Raw genomic sequence first — 27,996 nt, 5'->3', positions numbered from 1 at the left:
GCGGCTCGCCGCCCCTTTCAGCAGCAGCAGCACAGTTGCTGGTGATACAACGGAGCCAAGGGTCCCGGCTTATGAAGAAAATGATAACATACTGACATTTATAAAGAAGTTGGATGCTACTTTCGTTTTGGTATGTCATGCTTTAACACATATCCATTATCAATAGCTAGATCTATCTATCTATCTATATTTCTTTTTCTTTTCTAAATTAGGAGTACATCTTTAGCTGTTCCTCGGTTAAGAATCGGTATTTGCCAGCCAGTGCTGTTGATAGTGAAACCAAATTAAAGAACATGACATTACAAATTATTTAATTTGAGAAGAATTAACATACTCTTAAATGTATTACCCACCTGCTGGCATGATAAAGTCTGCAGTTTGTTTGCTGTTTGTGCTTAAGTGTGGGAGACGTGTAGCTAATACAACTCGAACCACTGCCAGACTGAAGACATGTTAATGAGACTCTATGCAAACCGTCAGGATATAGCCTACAATACGCTTAGTTTGAAATAAGAATAGGTAGGCTACAGTAGCCTATATGACAACATTTGAGGAGTTGCAGTGCTGACTGGACCCTCGGCAGCCTGTACCTGCTGCATCAGAGGACTGTGAGTGTCTAACCAGAAAGCTGCTCTCTGGGGACGAGTGCCTTTGCTTCCAGACGAGCAGATTTCTTTGATTTATTGTTGTAGAGCAGCTGGTGGGACCCAAGTCATGAGTTTCTGTCAGGTGCTGCAGACAGAGAGCTGTCCGCGGTTCTGAACTCTCTCTCATCACAGGCACTGAGGGACTGTTGCATCTCACAGCAGACTGGTCCTCTAATGCCTAGAGGAGGTTAGCTGTCGATATTCAGCAGTATAAATCATGACTATGCACCATCTATAGCAAAAGTTTGATCTATGGCTGATATACTACCCCATTTATTTATATGCATGTACCTCAATTCTTGCAGACATTTTGTTTTCTGTAGTCCTTGCAGCTGAATAATCTACAATGAGTTTCCACCTGTTTGTTATAAAACACATTGTCAACCATTGTAAACTTTATGCCAGTGACATGTTTTTAGGAGAAACCTTTTGTCTCAGAAGCTTTTTCGTTCTCGCTCAACATTAGTATTGCCTTTGCATTTGGAGTACAGAAGCTGAACAGCAATCCTCTGCCTCCTCTGCTGCTGTTTGTAATGAAGAAATCATCTCATTTCTAATAACCAAACTCATCAACTTGCCATAACAAGGTCTAAACAAACATGCGGCTGTGTTTTGCAAGGGAGTCGTTTTGATGCAGGAAGGAAGCGTTGCAGAGGAATACAAACAAGTGGATTGCTTTCCTCCCATGAACAAGAGGAGGAATACAATTTAATTCCTTTTTTTATCAACTTTATTATCATGCTAGATAGATTTTTGAGGGCCATTCAAGCATAAGTAGGTTGAATATTTGCTTTGGAGTCATAATCTTGTGATCAAGCACCGAAAAATTCAGTGTATTGTTTCGGGGAAATGGCATAGCTAATGGTCGTTTGGAAACAGAGAGAGAGAGAGAGAGAGAGAGAGAGAGAAGGAGGTGTGGATGGATTTGTGTGTGTGTCTCTGTACACATGTTTAAGTGCCCTTATCTGAGTGAGTACCTAATTGGATTAATTCATGTGACAAATTAGGGCCACTCATTTGATTTGGAGATCCCAGTTCAACCCCTCTCCATTGCATTGGCGAGATGACAGATGAGGCGTCATTCCTAATTTAATTAATTAGACTACATCCTTAGTAGCTTTTTTTCTCTCTCTCTATAAATAAATATAGATTTGACCGTGTTATTCCCAGTGGGGATAGACGCCACTGTTTGCCTGCCATTTTCATTTGTACTTAGAAGCTTGGCGTGTCACATCTGCTGCTCACGATCCCTGCCCAAAATTACATGATCCAGAGAAAACAATTAAGTTAGCTCATTCTTTTCTGTTAGTCCTTTTTGCCTCTGTAACCTGGGAAATGACTGAAGTGACCCTGAGCTTCAGAGACAAAGTGACACAGTTTCCACAAACTTCCCCTTGGTATTTGCAGTTTGGTGGTTGTTGTTAGCAATGCGAGTGCCGTATTATTTCTATTCCTCTAAGAATCACCACTACACTAACACACCGTTTCATTCATATTTTATGACGTGCTCAAAGTTGCTTATTGCTGCCCTGCAAGGTCTGACTGGGATGAGTGGATTGAGTCTATCTCATCAAGGCTGTGTGCTGCCTACAGACAAACACTCATGCCCAAGCGGATGATTTACACCGCTGAATGGAACGGATCCCCTTAATGCTTCCTCCTACGGGCAGCAGAGCGCCCAGGCCGCCCGGCGCTGCAGGGAGCAGGGCTTTGGCCTGAACTGTAAAGTAATTGGAGCCTGTGATAGGATCCTCACAGGGGATCATGGGAGAGAGGCAGGCTGCATGTCCTTAAAGGCCCAGGGTTTGCATTTTTCCGTCATTTCTGTCCAGCTGATGTCACACGTAGAGAGAGCAGGTAGAGCTATCATCATCATGTGCCAGTTGGTTGGCGTAGTTGGTTTTGCGATTGATGAATTGAAGAGTGACAGAATGAGATATCCACCATTTTAAGAAGTGATAGTTTTACTTACAAAATGATTGATAGCAAAAATGTGCTACTTTTTAAAGAATAGTAGGTAATTAAAGTCCTTGGTTGACAAAATGATAACACTTTTACAGAGCAAACTTTAGAGATACATAATAATTAACTTCAGGTAGTGATTCTTCTCCAAACTGTGTAGCCTTTTGGAGAGATGGTGAGATGATAACAAAACGCAGATGACAGTCATTAGACCTTGATACCAAATTCGGTGCCAGTATTTTCAATGCAACAAAAAGAATAATCACATTTTGTTGCATTGCCTGGCTGTATGCCTCGGCACCCTTGTTTGATGAAGAAAGGGCAGACGCTTGGCAGAGAAGAAATCATCATTGATCTCTTTTTGTTTCTTATCATCTTCACTAAAAGAGCAGCCACTGATGGAGTCGGAGGAAGACACATCAGGTGGATTTTTAGGGAGACGACAGGTGGCTCTGAGCTGGAAAAAGAGGGGGCATGATGAGTCTGAATGTGTGATGTTACAAATGTTAAACTTACTGCTCATTTTTCAATATGTGACCTTGTATTGTCCAGGGTCTTCATGATCTTACAAACAATCATTTTTTTCGGTTTTCAAATTTCCTCCATATTCTTTTCCATATATAACATATATAAATAATAACACAGCATCTATATAGTGTAGGTGGAACTGTAAGGGTCCTCAGGGAACAGTCCCAAAGCAGTCCCGCTGTTTTTTTGTTTTGTTTTTTTACGGCAACCTGATTCACTAAATCAATCAGGAAAGGCAAAGCATGTATACAAGTACGGCAAAGTGCCCTGTCTTGAGTTTTATATTATGCATGAGCTGTTTTATAAACATCCTCCCAGTCACTGATCAGAAATTCCCCCTTTTGTCTATACGGTCTGAGTCTGCAGTGGGCCTATGGATTCTGAATCAGCAGAATCCTGCTGGCAGCGCAGCAGCCACTGCTGGGCAGGAACTGAACCGTTCTCCCTATAGGGCATCCAGATCCCCGGCAGATGGTGAATACTTCTGCAGATATGTCAAGAATGGAGGCTGCACTGGGTCCAGTTCATTCCCAAGATTTATACATACTTTGCTACCCGTTATTCATCAGCCAACATTTCAAAACCACAGATGTTGTCAATTTTACAACATAATATTTAGTAAACAAAGGTCTTTAACTTTCATGCCAGCAATAATTTTGCCTGAGTAGACGTCAGTGTTTTTCAAATGTATAAATATCTCTCTTCCACTCTTTAACTGTTGGTTTTCTGATAATTGTAATACTTTTACCTAATATTGCATTGCATGGCAGCTTCAAATGTTTTGGTAAGTTTGTACGAAGCAGTCTTATGCCTTGCTGGAGTCAACGTCCCCTCACCCTGTTAAGGACAAGAAGTACAAATAGCACAGAGTAATGTAAGTCGACCTTACAAGACTGTGATAAAAGTGAGGGTGTAGTTAGGCAAATGATGTGGAATAAGTCTTTGTGAATCTGCAGCATGTGAGATACAAAGACATGCAGGCCAGGTGAATTGAAGACTGTAAATTGGACATAGGTGTGAGTGTGTTTGTGTGTAGTATGGTATAAGATGTATAGGATGTATAGTGTGTATATGATGCAGTAAAATGATGTATATGAAGTATGTATATGACCTAGTATAGGATGTATATGATGTGTATATACAGTATATGTAGTATGTATAGGCTATATGATGTAGTATGGTATATGACATGTATATGATGGTATGTAAAGCCCTTTGAGACTTGACTGTGATAAAGGGATATATAACTAGACTAGACTAGACTAGAAGAGAGAAACGGTACATTTCCACTTTCCGGAGCTTAATAGATTTAGCCTTAGTATCTCCGAGGCATTTCAGGTTTAAAAGGAATAAAATCTAAAACCCACCTAGCAGAGGAAGAGGAACAGGGAGAGGCTGTTAGAGGTTGCAGGCTGCAGGTTTTCCCTGCTCCTCTGAGGCACAGCGCTTCTCAGATTTATAGTGTCAGTGAAGTGCTTTGGAGTCGGAAGGAGGAGGTAGAAGGAGTGCTTGATGTTGCCATGGCGACTGTTAAAAACGGGGTCTCCATAGGCTGACCAGACGAGTGTGGACGTGAGTATGATTGTCTGTGAATGTGTGTAACTGTGTATGTATGCGTGTGTATAGATGTATTTGTGTGTGTGTTTGTGCATGTGTGTGTGTTTGCTCATGTGTGAGTATGTGCATGCAGGTTGATGTGTGTTTATGTGTGCGTATAGGTGTTGCGATGGAGAAACAGCAGTCGTTTTCGACCGGGAAAGGCTGTTTGGTAGACGATATCTTAAGCCTTTTTGTGATTCTGAGTTTCCACTTTGCTGTGATGACTTTGCACTCATCCGACTGCATCACTGATGGTGTTTCCTCTCAATGGATCACAGTTCTCACAGCCAGATGAGCGCTCATTCATGAGAGCATCAACAGAGGCTGTTTGTGTGTGTGTGTGTGTGTGTGTGTGTGTGTGTGTGTGTGTGAGTGTGTGTCTCGTAGCTGTTAGCAGCTGCAATGTTTTTGAATGAGTCACTTACACCTCGCCCACTTGGCATTGGTGTCTCAGATGCTTGCCCACTCATAGCATTCCTCCGCCCCGGGCCGAGTGTGTGAGTGCACTTTGATTGTAGCAGCTGAGCTAGGGGGCTTCAATAAATGCCCTGTCCACTCTCCCAACTATACACCGGGCAATGGGAAAAAAAAAAAAAAAGGTTATTGATTAAAAACAAACAGGAATGGAGAACACAGAGGGGCCTCTACACTTGAGCATCGATTGAATTTTTTTAACCTTGTATGAGAAATTGGCTCTGCACAGAATGCCAAATGTTACTCCACGTCCTTGCATACCAATTTCGCACCTTGCCCTCACTACATTTCTCTTTGCTTCATGCTTCTTCCCCCCAGTCACAGTCAGCATGATATCGCATTTGACAGAGTTCTGATGGCAAAATATCCAGTATGTGTCAGGGTTGGGGTTGATTCCCTCATTCCTCAATTCAATCAATTCTAAATGTGAAGTGAAACTGCTACTGGTTAATGATAGAGCATTCATTTTCACTCAAGAGAGGACACACAAACTTATAAGAAAAAATAAGTTTAACATTTTTTTAGATTCCTCAGTAGAATTGAATAGACCTGGTTAATGTCTGTGCTGTTTTAAGCTGGAGACGTCATCATCATGATACATCATAATTGTGTTTAGATAGTCAGCAAGCTAGCTAACTATAGCATCGTCAGCTTACTATCAGTCTTGTTAACACATCTCATTTGCACAGTAGCTAATGTTAGCTGGCTAGTACCTAGTAGTCGCTAGTAATTACATATTAACAATGATAGTGGCTTTGCTAAGTTAGCAATGCTGGCTACCTTGCGAGCTAACAAAGCTCAAAACCAACTTTATTTAGGTTAACTGAGCTGACACTTCCCAAACTAGACCATTCACTTTGAGCCATAACTGTATCTACACCCATTACTTGTATCTTTCTGATATGTCAGTTTTTCTGTAATATAATTAGCTTTGTTAGCAAGCAGCCAATTCTCCGTTGTGACCTCTAAGATGGCACCAGACATAGGCTAGGAGATTTGCGACGCAACAGAGAAGCCTCTGTTGATTGAAATGAAAGTGAGTTGACCCTCCAACTATGTCTGGCTCTGCTTCATTTCCTACTAAAATATCCCACCATAACAACGAAAAAGGATGTCGTCAGAAAATCAGAGGGGGAAACAGAATCAATTATAAGAGTGTGTTTTCTATTTGAGCAGACCTGCAGCCCCTTCGTTTCTACTGGCCGCACTGTGGTCGTAAATTACTTCCTGCAATAATGGGACATAACACTGAGGTCAAATGGAGTGAACCCCACAGGGAGCACATGATTGGATAATACACAGATGGCACATACTGGGGAGATGAGCATCTGTCTGTAAGGAAAGACAACTGCCTTTTGTTTGAGATTTTCAAGTCCTGGAGGATTTCAGGAGACAACCACGATCAGCATCCCCGGAGGTCATCATCCTCTCCGTAGTTTATCTCCAAAGGGAGTGTGTGTGTCTGACGTAGTGCTTGTATGATCAATGGAATAGGACTGCTGTCTGCTCCAATGTGGAGCAATTATTTGATGGTTGGGAGGTATTCCACCCCCGCTAGGCTTCTCTGTTCATTATCAGAGGACTGCAGAAATGCTCTCCGCTGAGACACACCCGTCTGTGCTGAACCCTGTTGCTCCAAGCAGTGCACACTAAATGACAATGAGTTCTGTATATTTTTAATCAAATTAAGCATTTCAAACCACTGTCTGTATGCACTCATTCTGCGTTTGTTTCTGTGACAGTTTTTTGAGGATGCCACTGTATATTCTTGATGAAAGTGCACTTATTTATTCATTTATTCACAATCATTTTTTTTATTATCGACACGTTGTGGCTCATACGTCTCCCTCAATCGAAAGGGACACAGACTATTGGGTCTAGTCTGATCTTACATCGGCAAATCTGTATTGATCGATTGGAGGCACAGCTGACCCGATGCCCTTTCATACACTTTGCTGAGGCTGACTCATCCTTGTCTGTCTTCCAGAGAGCCACCCTTATCTACCCACCTCCGTGTCTGTCTCCACTTTCACTGTCCTCTCTGTCTGTCTTCCTCTGTTTTTGATGCTTAACTCTGTTTCTCTGTCTCTCTCAATTCAATTCAATTTCATTCAATTTCATTTCAATTCAGTGTTATTTATTGGCATGACAGTTTAATGTAGTTTCAGTTTCATGTAACGAGAAATGAATCATCAATTAACCAACATTTCAGAAAATGAATCCCATCCCCTGCCATGTATCACTGTGTATGTGTGTGTGCGTGTGTGTGTGTGTGTGTGTGTGTGTGTGTTGTTTTGTCAGACCCCCCACTGCCCCCCCCACTGAAAAATAAATCAGCAAAATCTAATATTAGACATTAAAACCAAAGCTTTTCACACGTACATTCATACATATAACTCTCTCTCTCTCTCTCTCTCTCTCTCTCTCTCTCTCTCTCTCTCTCTCTCTCTAAGGAATGTGTGTAACAAGGGTGAAGCCTCAGTCTCCACCCTCCCTAACAGCTGGCTAATTATTGATGGCCTAATGTGTCTTCTTTCAAAGTTCAGTCTCCCAGTGTTTGTGTGTGTGTGTGGGGCATGCATTCATGTGTATATGTGTACACTTATTTTTGTGCATGTGTTGATTGCTTGTGTGTGTGTGTGCGTGCAGAACAGGTGTGGTGGGCCCCAGGATGTGTCATGGTGGCAGGTGAACAGTAACGCTCTTTGACTCTCTGTCTTGTGACGGTTCTCCTGTCGTTCTCCTGTCAGAAATTGCTCGGAGTGACGCTGCCAAGGACTTAGCGGCCGCAGAGAGGAGGGACCAGGTTCAGTAACTGCATTAATCTGTAATGACACAGCTGAATGTTTACGTTTTAGGCTTGAGAGTTGTACAGTATATAACCTGAATTTGTAGTTGTGAGCTTCTTCCAAAGGGTTTTCCCACCTATTTCCTACATGGTAACTGTCTTGTAATGTGTCAGCAGCAGTTACCAGGTCAGATTCCTTGCGAACCCGTTTCGAATTCTGATTCTGATGAATGAGGGTTTTTTTCTTTTGTTATGCAAAGTTTGCAAGTTTGACCTTGATTCTTGCTCTGTCTAATTGAAATAACACACTTGAATTCTTCTGAATGCGTGCATGGCAAACTGATGTATGCCATCATAGAAAAATTACCTTGCCCTCTGTATGTTTGCTAAGCAAATAGATATGCAGATTAATTTACATGCGATATTATGGTCAACCCTGTAATGGCTAGCTTCCTCTGTTCTTTATGTTCTCATTCATGCTCTATAAATAGACCCCCGGCTCTTTGATCCCTCTCTCCTACACTCATTAGTTTTCCATTGTTAGTTGTAGTTGTTTATTCCGGCTTGATCATCTGAGGAACGCAGATCTGTTTCCTCTGTGGATAATTGGCCTCCAAGTCAGCGACCTGAGCTGCTCACCTTTTGCCCGCTTTAATCAATTGGACATTGATTGTACTGTATAAAGGCTTGGCTGCTAAAAATGAGCTGGACACTTTAAAAAGTCTCTGCTTGGCTTTTATTTCTGTACCCTGAACGTCTCTATTATTGATGATACATGAATATTCTAGGGAAACAGGAATGAGTTTCAGGTATTCCACTGTCTGGCTGCTGTGGTTCTGACCCTTGCACTCATTGTTGGCTGCCTGAAATGTTGGTGTTACATGAATTTGAGCTTATTCTACTGCTGCGCTTGTTGTCAGTGCCTTTTTTTTCATATTTATTTAACCAGGTAAATTTTGCAGAGCATGCATCCGCTTTTTCAGCAATGCCTTGCTTTGCATTCATACAGTTACTGAGAGAAGGGAGAGCTTTACCGATTCACTTTCCCCATCCGATTTTTTTTCTAGGTGGTCTGGGGATTAAAACAGGCAACCTTTTGAGTTTGAATCCCATTTCCCCAAGCCACTAAATGTAAATATCTAGCCTGTGGTCTAGAAGTGGGCTGGGTATCCACATTGCTTTGCAGGGTTGGGTACATCCTGTAATTGTTAGGAGAGCGACCATTAGTGCTAATATTACTGTTTGTGAAAGCTGGAGTCCAGTGCATTGAGGTCAGTGATAAGATAACATTTTAGATGAAGCCTTCGGACATTGATCTAGAGTTTATAGTTTGCTATACACACTGCAGTTTATGTTCTTTGCTGTTGAGATTAGCTGCTGGCATTGAGTTTTGTGACACAGGCCTCCTGGATGCAAACACCCAGCTGTGCTCAAGGTGTGAAACACACTACACAGAAAGTGCTTGCTCAGGATAGTGAGATAGTGGTGAACATTTGTATCGATCTACGTGTTTTATAATCCAATTACCTTGACAGTGATACAGGATTAGATCAAACCTTAAGAGTCCTCCAGGTGAGTGAGGTTGGTCATCTCCTCTATCTGTTTACTCAGTGATCTGAATAATTGATGAATCTGGCTCTATATATAGGAGCTGAATCTGATGAGGGCAGCAGCAGAGTCTGTCCTGAGGGAAAGGGGGGGGGAAATGCGGCACTTGACGAATGTGGCCAAGATCTCAGCGTAAGTGTTTGTGCTTAGAAGTCAGAGGGCAGCTCTAGTGAGAGATACAGTAGCTGTGTGTTAGTGTGTGTATGTGTGTGTGTGTGTGTGTGTGTGTGTGTGTGTGTTTATGCAAAGATGTTTTAGGTAAAGTGGGATATCAAGTGACCTCTGTCCAATTAGCTGATTTTTCAAACAGCACTGAAAGCTGCTGTTTGACTGTTTGTCAGGGTGCAAACGTTTTCAGAGAACGATGTAAGACTGCTTGCTTGCTTTTCCCTGAGGTGCAGCCTAATTTCTCTCACCTATTTTGGAAAATGTCAGCAGTCTTTTCCTGTTGTTCTTGTTCCTGCAGTCTTTTATCTCAAAACACATTTTGATGGATGCACTGAAGAGGAGTGCACTCATGTGTTTCAGTGTCTTTATTTTGTAGCTCTGTCATGAAAGTTACAGTGCTTTTCACAAGGATAGACACAACTACAAAGAGATTGCAAGCAACTGCCTGTTGTGTTATTTCACAGTATTTTAGCGAATGTTAGCTACATTTCAGTGTCTGTTCTTGCAGCAAGTTGATACATGGAAGTTAGGCATCCTGGCTCAAGGACACTGTGGAGGGTTTGGCCTCTGCTGATACCAGGGATTGAACCTGCAATCCTGAACCAGCGATCAAATGCCCAAAATATCTTCTATGGTTTTATTCAAAGTGCCTCACCAATAACCAGCCACTGGTTAATGTACTGTACGTCTGCCTGGCATTCTTCTAGGACTGAGCCAGTTACATCCAACTTTGATTGGGGATTCACAGTGTGAACACATATTTCTTATAAAGAACGTCATTTCAGATCAATGGCCATCAATGTCATTCTGTTATTGTTAGTCAAGTGTCCAACACAGCAGAAGAAAGTAGATATATATATATATTTTTTGTGTCTGACTTCACTAGATTCACAAGGTTACATCAGTTTGCCATGCTCCACCCTGCTGTGGCTTGATACTTGCCTGGAAAATAGTGACCTATTTGAATACCTTTTAAATTAGCTTTTGTTTTATTTTGTAGTGTCTTTTTTTGCCAAGAACTTCAGTACGAAGAACCGGCTTTAAATCATTTTCTCTCCTGTTTCCATGGAGAGTTAGAGGAGGAATTCCCAAAGCATACAAGCGCTTTCTAGAAGGAGTGCATGAGGCAAAAAAGGGAGAATTGTGCAGAAGTTCGCTTTTCTACAAGACTGCATTTGAAGTAAAGTTCACCAAATGGTACAATTTCTCAAGGGGTGTGGGGTGTGCAACTTAATTAGCCTGCTGTTCTGATTTCACTTCGTATCAAGCTGGGCTGGAGAGTCAGCGTGAACATTTTGCAGCTTGCTATCTTTGACTCATTTTGAGAGAATATAGGCTACTCAGTAACCACCTTTTTCTATAGTGTATATTTTCCTGATAGTATTGATTTTTGTGTTAGAGTCACAAGGAAACCGCATTTCGATAGTCTCTTCCTTCCATAATTCAACAGATTTCCGGTTGAAACGGAGAGGAACTGTTCAAAAGAAGGCAGGTTGGACCATAACCAACATGGCAGTGAAGCCCAGTGCAGACTGTGTAGTTGGTGAAGCAATCCACTGTGAAATGCTTTGCGGATAATCTTGAGCTGTCACAAATAATGGATTCTTCAAAAGGATAAAATTCCAGCCACTGAGATGCAACCATGATGTCTTAGGAGAAGGAAACAGGGTTTTTAGCGGGTGAACACCCAAAATGCACTGCAGCAGTACCATGTTGTCACTTTTAAAGTTGTGAAGTTGCAAGTTTTATATGATGGGAGGGGTGGAGGAGGAGATTGTTTACAAAATCTGTGATGGTGCTGTTTGGAAATTTTGTGTACGCCTACTGATGCAGCATGAAGTAACCACTACAAATATGCTGTTTTCCAAGTAAAAGTAATGCGATTTGGATACAAAAATACATCATTAAATATATAATTTGTTAAATAGGTGTATGATATGATCAGGAGAATTAGAAAACAAGGCGTAAAAGTCATTGTGACTCTAAGGGACAGATATCCTAGAGAGTATTTTTTTATCACTAATATCTGTGTGTGTCCTCCATAATCGCCAGTATATTGTAGCATCATATGGGACTGTGGGCCTGTCCTTTCACTGCAGTGGAATTTTACTGTTGCTCCTGCTGTGGCCTCTTCCTCCTCCTCGTCATCATCATCCCCACCGCGCCAGTCACTACATCCTCCTGGCCTGTCTGCCCCAACCCCGCCTGCCCCGGTCACCACTCAATTGAACACTCGACACAGAGATGATCAATCAGCAGAGAGACACGGAGTCATCGGCTCTGAACCACCTGCTCTCCGCGGTCGGCCGGGTCTTCTCTCACCCTGACAGCTCGCCCTGCATCATGCCAATCTGGGAGGCGGAGTGTTTGGGCTCCAGCTGACACGGTGACAGAAGTCTCCCTCATCCTCCCTCATCATCTGAGGGCAGCATTATTATTAGAATATTGTTTTTCTCATTTTTCGAATGCACCTCTTGAATATGAATGACTTTGCACCTTAACAAATAGTGCTGTCAACTAAGGAGACGGCTGGACAAATGGTTTCCTTACTAGTTAACAGTGATGTGTTAGTTTAGTGGTAAGGACAAAAACAGTATAGCCAGAGGAGTTCGGCTCAATAGCTTCTTTCTATTTGCTTGTAATGTTTATGATCTAGGAATTTAGGAATTTATTAAGTTGCTCTGTGTAAGAGTGTCAGCTAATTGCTAGTTACCCTTGCTTTGGCGTTTGGTCGTTTGCTGATTCTAAACTGCTGCTACACACATCTTAACTTTTGTTCTGGAATTTTATGATAGATTGACTAATAGTTTAATATTAGTCTTTTATGGCTGCCATATCAAGAGCATGGCATTGCTCTCTGGCCCTCATGCATATTCCAAACATCTTATATCTAGCTTAAGGTCAACTCCCACGCCTCGTATGCTCAAATTCTGCCATGTGCTTCCTCACCCTACCTTTCCTTTGATGGAGTTTTTTAAAGGAAGTACGAATCTGTGGTGTATTGTAATGACATAATGAGTCTCCATTCACTCCAGTGCTATAGAAGTGTCAGTCAGAGGCCTCTTTTGTAATCTGTTTAATGAACCAAAACCTCTACATTTCCTGTCCTTCCACCTCCCACAGCTCTCCTCCCGTCTTCTCTTCCTCCCCCTGCCACTCCTCCCATTATTGTAGAAAGCCTCAGCGTCGGATTTGTTTCCAAACATCTATTTTAGCAGAAGGAAATGACAAATAATGTCAGTAATAATCCCTAGTGAGTGCTACTTTCATGGCAGCAATAAACTGCCATGAAAGTAGCACTGGTGGATCCCACATCATTTTGGAATGAAACTCAGTAAAAGCTTTTGAACAACGTCCACTTCAACTTCCACTTAGCTACAAGCCCTCGCTCTCTTTCCTCTCCCCTTTCTACTACCCTCTGACCAGGTCAATTCATATTCTTTACCCGTTCCACCACAGTCTTTTCATCAACGCCTGTTGTCTCTTGCTTCAAGATTCACAACATATCCACACTAGATGCTACAGTATCCACAATGCTGTACATAAGCACCAGCCACCGTCCCTGTGGTTTACCATCCCACCCACCAACCCCCTCCTTCTCTCTCCCTCCTCTCTGTCTCTCTGGCCTCCTGCTCTGTCTGAGCCATTCAAGCAAAACACCACAGGATTATCCCTCGGTCATTGAGAAAGACACACACACACACACACACACACACCGCTCCCACACAGCGCTCCAGGCAGGAAGATCTCAGATCACAGATTAGAGTGACCAGCTCTTGTTCCCTGCTCTGTGTGCTGATGCACCCTCAGTCAGTCGGAGAGAGCGGTGGGCTGCGCTGAACAAAAATAATCGGATGGGAGGGGAGGGGAGGGGAGGCGAGGAGGCGAGGGGCTGAGTGCTGGAGGAGCCCACGTGTCTCTTTCTCCGAGCTGTAGCCTTAGCCGCCGCGTCACGTTAATGGAGGACTGGGGGTAAGCTTTTGTTGCTCTGCCTCTCTCTGGGTGCATTGACGCCCTTTGTCTCGGTTAAGCGGAGGGGTTTTTTATACTCTCCGTTGATGCGTCTGGCTTGCTGTGCTGGGAGTTGTGGTTTGGAGCCTGTGCGCTTGGTTAAGAGGGATGGGGATCCCCCGATGCTCTTGAGTCTCAATTGCTTGTTTGTGAGGATGTGGATCTTAGTGTTGAGACTGCAGGTTGCACTGATAAAAGAGGCTGAAACTCTGCTCTGCTTTCATATCACTGAAGAATGAATCTAAGCGGTGTGATGGTGACTAAACCTTGGAGGCTGCTGCTAATGGTTTTTTTTTTGCGTGTGGGTAGGTACTAGTGTGCTTTTTTGGCCGTCTTTTAGAAATATAGTCTCATTCTCATTGGATCTGCTCTATCTGAATTTTAGATGTTGCACCAGCTTTACTTGTTGGCTTTGCTAAAAGAAGACTTTTGTGGAAGGAGCTTTTCAGTGGCGTGTGATGGGAGGTGGGTTGCACACACCGCTATCTAGCCTCTCTGTGAGCTAAGCAAGGGCTATCCTGAACAAAAGCCCCCCTCTTGTCATGTAGCTAATGGATTAACCAAGCATGGTAAACAGCCCGTTCTCCATGCACACTCCATGCTCTATAGCCAAGCCAAGGCATTCGTTTTGACTGAGGCTTTTAGGTTGGACTGCTGTTGAAATTCCCTTGATTAACTGGATTTTGGATTTTGGAGTCAGTGCCTCACTCCCCTCTCCCACTTCATCTCTCCCCTCCATTGTCAAAAGTGTTGCTCCATCCATTGGTCCATGGTTGACCCAAATACCCATGCAGCTCCCACCCCTCCCCCTGACCCCCTAGCACATCTCTCTCCCCCCTCTCTCTCTCTCTCTCTCTCTCTCTCTCTCTCTCGCTATTGTTTCCTACATCCTCACCCTTCATCAACAGCATTGCTTTGTTTTGTGAGGTGTTTGTTAATAGAGAGACAGTGAGGCGGATGCACTGCTCTTCCTCCTCTCTAACCGTCAACCCCTAATCAGCTGGTGGCCTCGGCTGGAATGGACCACACAAAGATACCCTACTGAGCTGGAACGTCTCGGTCTATTACTGTGTCTTGAACTGTCTTGCCATGTGAAATAAAGTGATTTTCATGTTTAACTTGCTGCAGAAATCTATTGGCGACAAAGGAACAACATTTCTATTGTTTCAGCGTTGTCTGTTTCACTGTGTAAGGTCCCGAGGCAAAGGCAGTGTACAGTGAGTTAGATTGGTTGTTTCCTGCTCAGAAGAAAGAGCAGCACTCTAGTTTTACTATCAACCCCTACAGCAGAAATGACCTTTCTGCCTCTCGACCCAGGCATCAATATAACATCACAGAAGAACACATTACTTAATTCTATCGCAATACCATCTATTTATTGATATCCTGTTTGCCAATACAGGCTCAAGAAAAACCTGTTTTTAGCTCAGCTGCCCTTTCAATGCACCTAGAAGAGTATAGCCAAATACTGATTCCCTCCTTGTTGTGTTTTGTTGTCATTTAGTCTCTGTTATCCAATTCAGCTGGGTGTTTGCTTGTCATCTTGATCTGGATTTTGTTTTTTTGTTTTGAGCTGTTATCACACCTGCACACATATGTATCTTTCCTCTTCTTTTTGTAGTTTATCATTGTTTTTTTTTATCTCTGTGTTTTAGAACTTCAGTGTTTTATCCTTGGGGAAATTGCAAAACTAAACTAAATCTTTCTTTCACTTTCTGATCAAGCTCAGCCATAGTCCATTCTGTCTCTGAAAATGGATGATCACAAATATATATGATATAATCTGATACATATATACAGTATAGGGTTAGGTGTATCTGTGGTGAGGTTAGGGTTAGGTTTATAAGCAACTTAAAGTGAAAATTAGTTCAGACTTTGTGGCTTGCGTAGAAAGCAACAACTGTGTTATTGTTGTGTTTGAATCTTTCTTTTTTTCATATTTGTTCAGTATTTAGCATCTTAACATTGTCCTTGGAGCAGACCTGTAAATGACAGCCCCACTCTCAAGGGCAGGGATAAAGTTGAGGGTAAACCCACCTAATATACTGTACATCATTATAAGTACTATCAAATGGATGTAAGGATAGGAACATGTGAAAACTAGCTTAGTGCTAGTTACATGCTTGCCACCTCTGAGCATCCTGGAAAATAATGTAACAAACTCAAATCACCAACAATAGCTCACTACTACAACTAAACAACTAATGTTACTGCTAACATACACTTAGCATGGCCTACTATTGTAATGTTGCATCCTTGATAAAGGATTAAGACCACTTGCAATGAAGAAATCCAATGAATAATATGCAAAACCTAAATCAAACTATCTAATGTTGTAAAATGACACAACTTGCCTTATCATCAAACCAGAGAACTTGAAATTAATTTTCTACTCGCTAGCCAAACGCTTCCACATGCAATTTGAAATGTAGAGAAATGTGAAATGGTAAAATTCAATCTTCCAATGCAACTCCACTGAAAGATAGCCGCAGCAGGAGCAGTAACTTACAGGCCTTCAGCTGACCTGTCAAGGTTACTTCCGCAGGCATTTCAGACACGGCAGTTCAAATAAAGTATTGATTGATTGATTGATTTGATTTGGACCTAATGAAAATCCTACAGTCTCAGAACATGTAAACACTTGCCCCTCTGGCAAGTATAAAAAGCATAAATTAATGCTTTTCTGATTCTAACTGCTTATTGTTTAATGGTGGTTGTGATGCCGCATGATAATCAGCACCTGTCATAGTTTACCCACCTTTTTATTTACGACTACATCACTTCAAGGGGATATCCATGTATCAATTAACGTTATTGAATGGAATTGAATACAATTTAAATAGATATAGTCGAAGGAGTTTTTTTTTTTATTTCAGGAATTACAGAGGATGAGACATTATAAGAACAAACAGAGAGGCAGTCTGTAATTATATGACGCTGTAAAACATAGGCCTACATGTCAGTGGCAGTGGCTAACTGCCTCCCACCCAGAACCCATCTTAATCTCAGCATGCTCTCCTCTTTCACTCTTTTCCTTTCTAACTCAATGCTCATTGGCAGCTCTGTGTTCAGCAGGACACAGTTAGGCTATGTGCCGTCTGATATAAGTCATATCCCCACTGAGAATGTGTGAGTACTGTATGTGTGCATTTGTCTTTGTGAATGTGTAGTGTGGGCTGAGAACTGAACCGTGCGGCGGAGGTCAGCGAGGCGCTGATGAGGCTGCAGCAGCACTGGGCTAATGTTAGCGTGTTCAGCCTGTGTGTGCCTTTTTGCTCGTGAAGGTCTGCAGTCAATTAGCTGCCCTCTTATTCTCAAGATGAGTCCCCGCAAACTGCTAATCGACAGTTTCAGGTCCAGGGACCGGTGCTGGTGTGTTGCTGGGCTCGTTATCTAGTATAGAAATATCCTATCTGCCACTATTCACTTTTAGTTGTAATGGAGGCAGGTGATTTTATTGGAATTGGCCCCTGTGCTGTCACTGAAGGTGGCAATATTGCTAACTGTCCCTATGAGAAACATGGGTCTATGTCTATGTCTATGTCTATATCTATATCTGTCTATATATGGATGTATAGATAGATAGATAGATAGATAGATAGATAGATAGATAGATAAAAATAGTGTTTTGATTTTATGAATTGACTCAGAAACCCTGCATCGGCCAGGCTCTCATTTGTATTGATCATCTCTGCGGGAGTTTCAGCTGTAGACTCTGCCTGAGTGTCAAACTAAAACAACAGCAGCCCCTGAGCCTCTGGACCACATTGCTCACATGATAGCACTTTGTGTTTTCCTTTAGTCCTCTTTTCACATTGGGAGACATTTTGTGCCCTCATTTCAGTACGGGTGTCATCATTAGCTATGCCACAGCTATTAGATGGAGGAAGATTACACTGCAATTAGAACACAGTAATGTGACAGAGGTTGGGTGAGTGCCACCGAAAATTAATTGCCAGTCATCAGCAAATCTAATGACAAAGTCATCTCAGGGGAGTGGAGACAATAGCCGGAAGCAGTCAGGTTATGAGGGTGATTGTAAGTAAAGTAAAGAAAAAAAATAAATAAGAATAATAATAAAAGCATTAAAAAGTGCTTAATAGAGCAAACAAACAACCATTTAAACAGCAAGCAAATATACAGACAAGATATACAAAAATTTCAATTAAAAGTACATTATTATGCTAATTAAAAGCCCTTTGAAAGAGGGGTTTTTAGTTGCCTTTTGAAAATAAATATTGAGTCAGCTGATCTGACATTTTGGGGAAGGCTGTTCCAAAGTTTGGGTGCCACGACAGTAAAACCACCATCAGCTTTTGATTTGAGTCGACACCAAGGGAAAGACAAAACTGGAGGAAAAGTGAGACATCCAATCCATAATTTCAGATATACAGCCGTGAAGAATGATCAGGTTATTAAGATTATTGGGTTTGACCAATATATTTCCGCATATCAATGGTAGGACATTCACCTAAAGCGACAAATAATATGAAAATCAAATCGGGCAAAGAATCGATCTCTGGGGAACTTCAAATGTTAGAGAGGCTGACAATGAGATGAACTCAGACCCAGATATGCTCAAATCAAGTAGCACTATAAAACAGTATAAGTAACTGCTTATCTGATTCAAGTGTAAGGAATGGAGTGTGTAAAGTAAATACTGATGTGGTCAGCTTACTCACATGCAAGATTCATGCACACTTCTGATTGTCTCTGATGGTAATATCTGATCATGTAACCTACAGTATGAATTTATTACATTATTCACCCAGCTGTATCACCTTATATGTACTTGGAAATTCTGCAGCTTGGTATAGTTCTTACAATTTTAGGACTATTAGTTATATTTGAAGAGTCAATTTCCTAAACACTGTATGTCCATTTTGGGAGAAAAATGACTACCTGATGTTCATCATTCAATATCTTTAAAAGAAATGGCCTATAAAAATTACTTTGTCAACCAAGGATTCAAGTTACCTGCTATCCTTTAAAAGGTACCATAATTGTGTGGTCAATCATTTTGTAAACATGTTGTATAAACTCCTCATTTGTTGTGCCTTTTTCTGGTTACATAAGTATCTTGCATCCACTTTGAAAACCATGGCACAACATTTGTTGGTATTATGAGAGCATGAGCAAAACATCTGTTGACATCTATATTAAGACCACAATGTTCTGGTGACAGGAGCCACAAAAAGCAGCACTTAATCTGTAGGGTAATGGGCTTAAACCATATAAGTATTCAAACTAACAAATGTAAAGGCTTGTATTGAATATCAGCATCATTACATCATGCTGTTTAGTGTTAAAAGCAGATGGCATCCATGTTATTTTAGTGAATACAGCCAGAGAAACCGTCTACAGCTACATTTTGGCAGCCTATGACCAGATATATAACTTCCAAACATGTCATTTTCATCTGAATGATTATGCCTGTCACGTCTCCCTGTGATCACGATGCTCACAGTCCCTGTGTTTACACTCCTCTGTGCTTGTGTTCCCCTACAGTGCATGAGGAGCGTTACTCTGCTGCAGACCGCCACAGCCTGAAGCCACTCTGCCAAATCTGGGACCATGTCTGGAGCCTACGACGAGTCCGCCAGCCAGGAGGAGACCACAGACAGCTTCTGGGAGGTGAGACAGCATGGCACAGCCTTTACAGATTAAATGTAACTGGGAGGTGACACTGCCAAGTGATGAACTCTCAATGAACCTAGCTGCTCTGGGAGGTGAGACTGAATGACCTGGCCTTTGAAGATGAAGTTGTTTTACTGGTTTTCTTAACAGTAGTGCATAATTAGGCTCTCCATCTTATTAAAAGCATTTTGCTGTGTGTTTCCAATTACTGCATGACAGCTGCACCGTATGGGTTTCCAAGGGACTCCTATATTAAGGATTCTTACAGTGATTCCCTGGCTTGTGTCACCTTGCTTTTTAGCTCATGTGTTTAAAAACAGGGATGACAGGCAGACGGATGTCAAATAGTAGTTGCAAGTTGTACTGGGCCCATAGTTGTGCCAAATAGTAGTTGCTTGGAGTACCAGATAGGTGGGATTAACCACATCAGGTACGTCCAGATCATGTCAAGCAAGTTGTCAATCACATACAAGAATGATACATAGATTTTATAGGGCTTTACTGTGATTGTTTAACATTTCTGGCACTCCTTGTACTGTCCTATGTTGCAAGCACTACAATCTGACACCTAAGTAGGTTAAAACAAACCATTTAGTACCAAGTTTAAACCAAGTATTTGCAAGTACTCTTTCTGATGGTTAATGTGGATGAAAACATGTTGTGCTGGGTTTCTCCCATGAGGTCACCTCACAACCTTTACCAAGCACCCACATGCCAAGTAATTTGAGCAACAAGTTACCAGAAGTCCATTCATTATGTATGAGAGCTGGTAATTGCTGACACTGATCGCCATAGGTTGGCAGCTTGTCACAAAGAAAAGGTTTGCCTCAACTTAAATTTCCCAGAACATTGATTGTTAGCAATATTATCATATATCATGCTAATATTGCTGTATGTTCAGGCTATTGCTATGACACCATTGATGCTGCAGCTTGCAATCAGTTAGCAGATAACTGTCAAAAGATGAAAGTGCAGCCTAGAGTGCAGACATACAGTACCTTCCCTGCTTCTGGTTTTCACCAGTGAAAGGACTGCATGATGGATGGGCTGAAGGAAGCTCAGTGGATCTTTTAGAGAGAAAAGAAGCGTTGTCATTTCATGGGTTCAGGGTTTATGCTCCATTGCCACTCGCACTTAGCTGCACTTTATCCTCATCATGTCTCATCAGCCAGGCAGGGCGTTTAGGAAGCAGCCGGACCAGCGAAGGTGCCTGCTTTCAGCACACAGTCACTACATCACAGTCACTCGCTGCATTACAGTAGTGGCTGCTGCAGTGCTGCCTGCTGATAGCTGACTCGGCTGGCTGCTGAGGCAGAGGGCTGGTGTAAAATACAGTCGTTTGTCCCGGGGAGGTTTCCATTTAGTAGACATTCAAGATTTGTCGAGTGTCATTTTCAGGGTGAAGTATAGGTAACCATCTATTACGCATTCAGCAGAATGCTAGAGATGCAAGGTGTAATGCAGTCCCTTTTTCTCTGTCACAAAGGTGTGAAATTGATGCAGTAAGGAATAAGGGATTTGAGTCTCCCCCTCTCTCTCTCTCTCTCTCTTTGTCTCTCTCTCTCTCTCTTTGTCTCTCTGTGGCTCTGTCTCTGGGCAAAGCTATCATTTTATACAGCTCTCTAGGAGGTTGCTGCTCCTGTGTCCATGGAGAGTCGTAAATTATCTGACATTAACACACCCCCACTTCCATTACATAACTCCATGTGCATCAGCACAAGCCCCTTCCCTGCTGTTCCCTCCTGCCTAATCGATGCATCAGGTCCACATCCCTGCAGGCTGAGAGCAGAGTTCCCTTTTAAGGTGGCACCTCACTGCTTGATCATTAGGACGGCAGCGGCACATTCTTAAAGTCTTGTCAAGATTATAATGAAATATCTCTATTGCAGTATGTCATCCATGACAATCAATCATAAAATATTGTCCCTTTTTTGTTATTGTTTAATTTATTAGCATAGCAGATATTTTTATGCCGACATGAAACCAGCTGACACCTGTACATTTCTGCATCTTTTAGATTTTTAAAGGTGGCGATGGCAAGATTTCTGTTAAAAAAAAAAAAGTCTTATAATCCTAAATCACAAAGTGGGTCTGCAACAGAGAAGAGCGTCCCATCCCCCCTAATTGAGACACTGTAGATTAATTCTAAATTTAATTGTGATGTCAGGTATACACACTTAGCCACCCACAGCAAGTGACACACCCACAGCAAATAAAGCAAAACTGTCACCTAAGCAGCTGTAAGCGAACTCTCCGTCCAGAGAAAGCTGGACTCACCAACAGTTAGTTATTTTGCCTCTCTCGTCCCTTTGGTTTCATTTGGTATAAAGTGATCACAGACAAACCAGGTTGGTAAACATGAGTATGCTGTGTACAGTTTACTGACATTACAAGATTTCTGGGTATTGAAGATCAAATTATTTCAAACCGTTACCTTGTTGCTGCCATTTGAAGCTGCCACCATGTGAAGTTGCCTAGTGTAGCTTTAAGTGCAGTTCCTTTGATTTGAGTAGACATAAGTGGTGATCTAACTCAGAGGTTCTCAACCTTTTTGGCTTGTGACCCTGATTTTCCCTTTTCAGGTTGTTTCATTTGATTAATTATCAGAGGAGGCCAAGAGGCTGAAAACTACTCAGTATTTCGCAAGAGAAAAGCAAAGATTTGAGAAAAATCTGAAAAAATAGACATATTTCTACTATACAAATAAATGTATACTTTTTTTTTCATAAGTCATCTTGCGACCCCCCCAAATTATCTTCAGAAATCAGAATCAGAATCAGAAATACTTTATTGATCCCCGAGGGGAAATCTTGTGACCCCCTTGGGGGTCCTGACCCCCAGGTTGAGAACCACTGATCTAATTAATAGTGAATCTAATTAATGTACCCTGACCCATTGTTTCTGTGAAAGGTGGGGAACTACAAACGTACAGTGAAGCGGATCGACGATGGCCACAGGCTCTGCAATGACCTGATGAACTGTATCCAGGAACGTGCCAAAATCGAGAAAGCGTACGCACAGCAGCTGACCGACTGGTCCAAGAGATGGAGACAGCTGGTAGAAAAAGGTAAGCTGTGTTACACACTCATATTGTGAAAGTCTGCATGTGTTTTTTCATAAAATCTTTGTGCATGTTTCTCACCATCCCTCTCTACAGCTGCATCCAGACTGTATTCAATGCTGCCTGAATGGGCATAGTGACAGAATGCTGAATGTAGAGTCTACTGTCTACACTACAAAATTCAATTGATGTTATCTTGTTTCCAAATCTATCAAACTTAAATCATGATATTTTTAGTCAAATTATCTCACTGCACAGGCAGATAATCTTGCTGGTTTCAATAAATTTCACTTGATACATGCCAATATGACTTCTTTCAGGAAATCATCATAAAACAATGAAGAAAATCTTGAAACTTTCTCCAAGACAATTTCACTTTTACCAAGTAAATGTCCTGAAACAAGTTCCATTGTCCTGAAAAAAAGCCAGATTTGTTGAAACCGGTAAAATTATCTGCCAGAGCAGGAAGATGATTTCACTTAAAAAAATCCTAAAATGAGCTTGATAAGTCTGGGTACAAGATAAAATCACTTAACTTGATATGTTCGTGCATCAGTGTCTTTCTCTCCCTCCATCCCACCATCAGGTCCCCAGTACGGCACAGTCGAGCGGGCCTGGACAGCGGTGATGACGGAGGCAGAGAAGGTGAGCGAGCTTCACCAGGAAGTGAGGAACAACCTGATCAACGAGGACTTTGAGAAGGTGAAGAACTGGCAGAAAGACTCCTACCACAAACAGATGATGGGAGGATTCAAGGAAACCAAAGAGGCGGACGAGGGCTTCAAGAAGGCCCAGAAACCATGGGCCAAAAAGCTAAAAGAGGTGAGGGGTGGGCACTTTTTTAACAAGCTGTCCATAGGCAACAGGGTCTAGTTGTTAGAGAGACTGTTCTGTAACCAGGAAGTTACATATTCAATCCTCACAACAACTGATGTATCTACCAACAGCCATGTGCTGCAGTGTCCTTAAGAAAGACACTGAACTCCTACCTTTGCACTCATTTTAAGTCACTCTGGATAAGAGCATCGGCAAAAATACCTAAAATAAAATGCAACATTTTTCTACAATTAACAGGAATCCTATATGATCAACTTAAGATTTTCTGAGAAAATTGTAATCATGTAGTATTTCCTGTTCCAATCATTAATCATTTAATAATTTTATAGAATATAAAACATTCTAAAAAGGCCAGCTTTGTTTATGGTCAGTAAATAACGCTTGTGTGCATTTCTCATTTGATTCACCCAACAAGTATCATCAATGAAAAGAGGTTTTCTTCCATGGATTTGAATTTATTCTTATCATCTCGCCCCTCAGCTTGAGGCTGCCAAGAAGTCCTACCACATAGCGTGCAAAGAGGAGAAGTTGGCGTCCACCAGAGAGGCCAACAGCAAGGGAGAGGCGTCTGTCACAGCTGACCAGCAGAAGAAGCTCCACGAGAAAGTTGACAAGTGCAAACAGGATTCACAGAAGGTGAGCACATCGGACCCTGCAGCTCTGACCAGGGGGACACCCGTCATGATTACACAGGCTGTGGGATCATCAATATGCAAGAGCCATTCACTGCAATCAAGCCAAGAGGAAATCAAATCAACTCCCAGGCTATTTTAAGATGCAGACTGCGGAGCTGGATTCTCCGTGCCGAGTGTTGTGAAGGCAACGTAGCTGAAGGCAGTGTAGCATGGTTAATGTGTGACTGCATGGCCCGCCCACCCCCTCTCTGCTCTTATGTCCCTCCCTCCCTCCATCAGCATTAGCTAGTCTGTGGTAAAGTGGACTCTGGTCCCCCAAGCCTTTTTTGATGACTTGACTGCCTTGGCCTTCACCCTCTTAAGACATTCTTCTTTCTCGTGCTGGAATACAAATTTATTGTCCTTTAACCAAGGTTAATAGGATTCACATTCAGCTGACCATAAAACTGAAAACAGCCATATATGCACTGAAAATGCCTCACTGTAACATTAATTATTCCTCATTTATCTAATCACCACATTAGTAAGCTATCACATAGACATCATGTTTGTCAAGGCATTAAGAGTGTGTTGTTTGTGTCTTTGTACCAACCTAGGCCAAGGAAAAGTATGAGAAGGCTCTGGATGAGCTGAGTAAGTGCACCCCACAGTACATGGAGAACATGGAGCAGGTGTTTGACCAGTGCCAGCAGTTTGAAGAGAGGAGGCTGAGCTTCCTCAGGGAGGTGCTGTTGGACGTCAAACGCCACCTCAACCTCACAGAGGACCAAAGGTGTAGGACATTTAAAAAAAATCACATCTGCATGTGCTTGCCTGCTCATGTAAATGCACACACACACTCACTGCCAGTCCCCACCTGATCATTACCCATACTGTAAATCCTTGCTGTCTTTCCACAGTTATGCCACGGTGTACGGAGATCTTGAACACGTCATCACATCAGCCAGCCCACAGGAAGATCTGAAGTGGTTCAGCAACAACCATGGCCCCGGCATGCATATGAACTGGCCACAGTTTGAGGTATAGACACACTATCAGTGTCATAATAAGCAGCAGCAATTCACAAAATGACGCATGTACTATTGTTGCATATACTGTGAAACATACTGCATAACTGAGACAAATTCATTTGTAAATTTTAGTCAAGAAAGTCACTACGAAAAAATATCTTATAAAAATCAGTTGCAATATTTTTACGTTGGGTGAGACTTGGGATAGGACAGTGTATCGTGCAGCAAAAAATCAACAAGTTAATTAATTAACACATTTTTGTCCCCTGTTCTGCAGGAGTACAACCCAGATCTTTCCCATAGCATCAGTAAGAGAGAAAAGGCAAAGAAGGCCAATGATGGAGTCATGCTGACTAATGTCACTCAAGCAGTAGACCATGCTCAGGCTGGAGACCGGGGAAGGTAAGGATGAACACTGATCAACACCCTGCCACACTCAAAATACTGATAATCAGAGTAGTTTCTATTAGGATATGTGCCAATTGATGTCTTCCTGCATTTAAAGGGGTCTGATCACTATTTATTTATTTCTTGATAGCATTTCAATCAGGAGAGACTAGGATGAATGCTCGAATGAAAAACTTTATTCATAACATGAAACAAGATGTAAACTTTGGCGTAAGCTCCATGGAGGAACTCCTCCCATTCGTGAAGTTAGGAGTACATCCGGGATAGACGTAGGAATTAGGATGTCCCCCCGGGGAGTTCCTCTGGAGCCTGGACATTGGTGGTGATGGGGTGGTGGAGGGACGAAGGTAAGCACAGCGACTGGAATGACAGCAGCAGAGACAGCTGAGAGAAGGGCAATAGCATAGAAGGTGACATGTATATACTCCCGTCACTTAGATGATTGGCTCTTTGAAAAAGAGAGGGAAGTGACGGCTAACTCTGATTGGTTCTCTGGAAAAAGAGGGAAAGTGTTCACCAACTCTGATCGGGAAAAGAGAAAGCATGAATGAATGAATGATAAGTAGTCTTCCTGATTGAAATTGCATAATACCTCACTATGTATGTAACTTTTGAAAAATGTTCCACAAATGAATTATTATTATTAGTGGTATGATAGTAGTAGTAGTAGTAGTAGTAGTAGTAGTAGAAGTAATATGAATAGTAGTAGTAGTTGTAGTAGTAATAGTAATAGTAGCAGTAGTGGTGGTGGTAGTAGTAGTAGTAATAGTAGTAGCAGTAGCTGCAATAGAACTAATAGTAATAGTAGCAGTAGTAGTAGTAACAGTAGTAGTAGTAGTAGTAACAGTAGTAGTGGTAGTAGTAGTAGTCGTAATAGTAGTAGCAGTAGCAGTGGTAGAAGTAATAGTAATAATAGCAGTAGTAGTATTAGTAGTAGTAGAAATGGTCATAGTAGTAGTAGCAGTAATAGTAGTAGCAATAATAGTAGTAACAGTAGTGGCAGTAGGAGTAGTAGTAGATGTAGGAGTAGGAATAGCAGGAATATCTAGTCATGTTAGTTTTCTGTAAACATGGGCGATGTGTTGCTGAGTGTTAATGTGCTGCTGGATGTTTCCTCCTCAGTGTCAGCAGCTATGAGAAGAACCAAGCCTTCACAGCCTCCACAGAATGGTCAGACGAGGACCAGACGGCCCCCAACTCAGGCAACGACACCAACGGAGGAACCAACCCCTTCGACGAGGACGTGGGGAAAGGTGTGAGGGTGAGAGCGCTGTACGACTACGACGGCCAAGAGCAGGACGAGCTCAGCTTCAAAGCAGGTGAGTGTGATGCCTAGGTCACAGGTTTGATCCCTGCAACAGTCAGTGTGTCCATCAAAAGGCCTTGTGTCCTGCCAAGTCTCCTTGACCAAGACACTGAACCCTCACCAGCTCAGTCATTATTGGTCGCTCTGGACAACAGTGTCAAATACGCCCAACAGTGGCATTTGCCTTATCATGCCAGCATCCATTCCGCTAATGATTAATGTTCGTTTGTCAAGTACTTTGATCATGCATGTGTGACATTCCTGCTGGTGTATTGTTCTCTCAAGCTGGGTACATAGTGTCCATGCACAGAGATATTGTTCTTGTTGGCAGCTACAGAGTCCATGCCAGGATCTACACTGTATTACAGTAGTTATGTTTTGTTTCACATAATAATAATAATCTTTATTTATGTAGCAGCTTTTCTAAAAACATATTTTGAAAGCGCTTTACAAAACAGAATAACCAAAATGCATGAGTAAATAGTAGATACAGTTAATAAACAGTAGAAAGTACATAGTAAATGTAAAAAACAAGACATTTAACTACCAATAAAATGAAATGATTTGAGTGTTTTGAGATGTGATTTTCTCACCTTGCTACTATTTTGTGTCTCCTCCCTTTGCTACAGGGGACGAGCTGACCAAGCTGGAGGAGGAGGACGAGCAGGGCTGGTGTAAAGGCCGTCTGGACAGCGGCCAGCTGGGTCTTTACCCAGCCAATTATGTGGAGCCTATCTAGCTGTTTGTACTGAGAACGCTGCCTCATTGGAGGGCTAACCCAGACTGAACCGTCCAGTCATACTGCACATTGCCAGAGACTTCAGAGCAAAGCTTCCCCTTCCTGTCAGGCACATTGAGCTGTCTTCATCTCAGCACTTGTTCATAACCCATCAGAGAAGACCACAGTGAAATAACATGTCAGTCTGTATTTTGGGTTTGGGACCACATCATCTCAAAACCATGTGCAAATACCGCATCAATACTACAACATCCTGCAACTGAAGGAAAACATTTTAGTATATTTTGTGTGTAATTTCAGTTATGAAGCTGATATGCCATACAGTGTATTCTCCCATAATAACATTGATATGGTATAGTAAGTTGTGCCTGGATAGCAAGAATGAGCTATGCATTGTGCATTCCATGTATATATTTTGATGATGTTTTCTTTTTTTACAGTCTGGATGCTTGTACAGTCTTTTTTGCATTGAATACAGTGTTGGGTTTCCCTTTCTTTGTGAAATACTTACATGTTGAGCATAAATGCATTTTATTGTTTTCCTGATATCTGTCCATACCGCAGCATGTGTTATCAGC

General features: G+C 42.0%; 1 protein-coding gene across 1 annotated transcript; it reads left to right on the top strand.

The window, feature by feature from the left end:
* Window positions 1–50: 50 nt before the first annotated feature.
* pacsin1b (protein kinase C and casein kinase substrate in neurons 1b) lies at window positions 51–27,725 on the top strand. Its single transcript, XM_071903901.2, has 10 exons — window positions 51–130; window positions 19,294–19,419; window positions 22,333–22,489; window positions 23,070–23,305; window positions 23,801–23,956; window positions 24,552–24,727; window positions 24,855–24,975; window positions 25,243–25,367; window positions 26,496–26,692; window positions 27,309–27,725. The coding sequence occupies exons 2-10, from the start codon at window positions 19,360–19,362 to the stop codon at window positions 27,416–27,418; spliced, it is 1,338 nt and encodes a 445-aa protein (XP_071760002.1). The 5' UTR covers window positions 51–130; window positions 19,294–19,359; the 3' UTR covers window positions 27,419–27,725.
* Window positions 27,726–27,996: the final 271 nt, after the last annotated feature.

This window comes from Centroberyx gerrardi, chromosome 5, assembly GCF_048128805.1.
Source record: "Centroberyx gerrardi isolate f3 chromosome 5, fCenGer3.hap1.cur.20231027, whole genome shotgun sequence".
NCBI classification, from domain to species: domain Eukaryota; kingdom Metazoa; phylum Chordata; class Actinopteri; order Beryciformes; family Berycidae; genus Centroberyx; species Centroberyx gerrardi.
This window is presented reverse-complemented; position numbering and strand designations above follow the sequence as displayed.

Bases quoted from the DNA above. Each gene is read 5' to 3' on its own strand.
- pacsin1b (XM_071903901.2), top strand. From the start codon at position 19,360: ATGTCTGGAGCCTACGACGAGTCCGCCAGCCAGGAGGAGACCACAGAC. The intron at 23,306-23,800 runs GTGAGGGGTGGG...CTCGCCCCTCAG, and splicing joins GGGCCAAAAAGCTAAAAGAG to CTTGAGGCTGCCAAGAAGTC. The intron at 24,728-24,854 runs GTGTAGGACATT...GTCTTTCCACAG, and splicing joins AACCTCACAGAGGACCAAAG to TTATGCCACGGTGTACGGAG.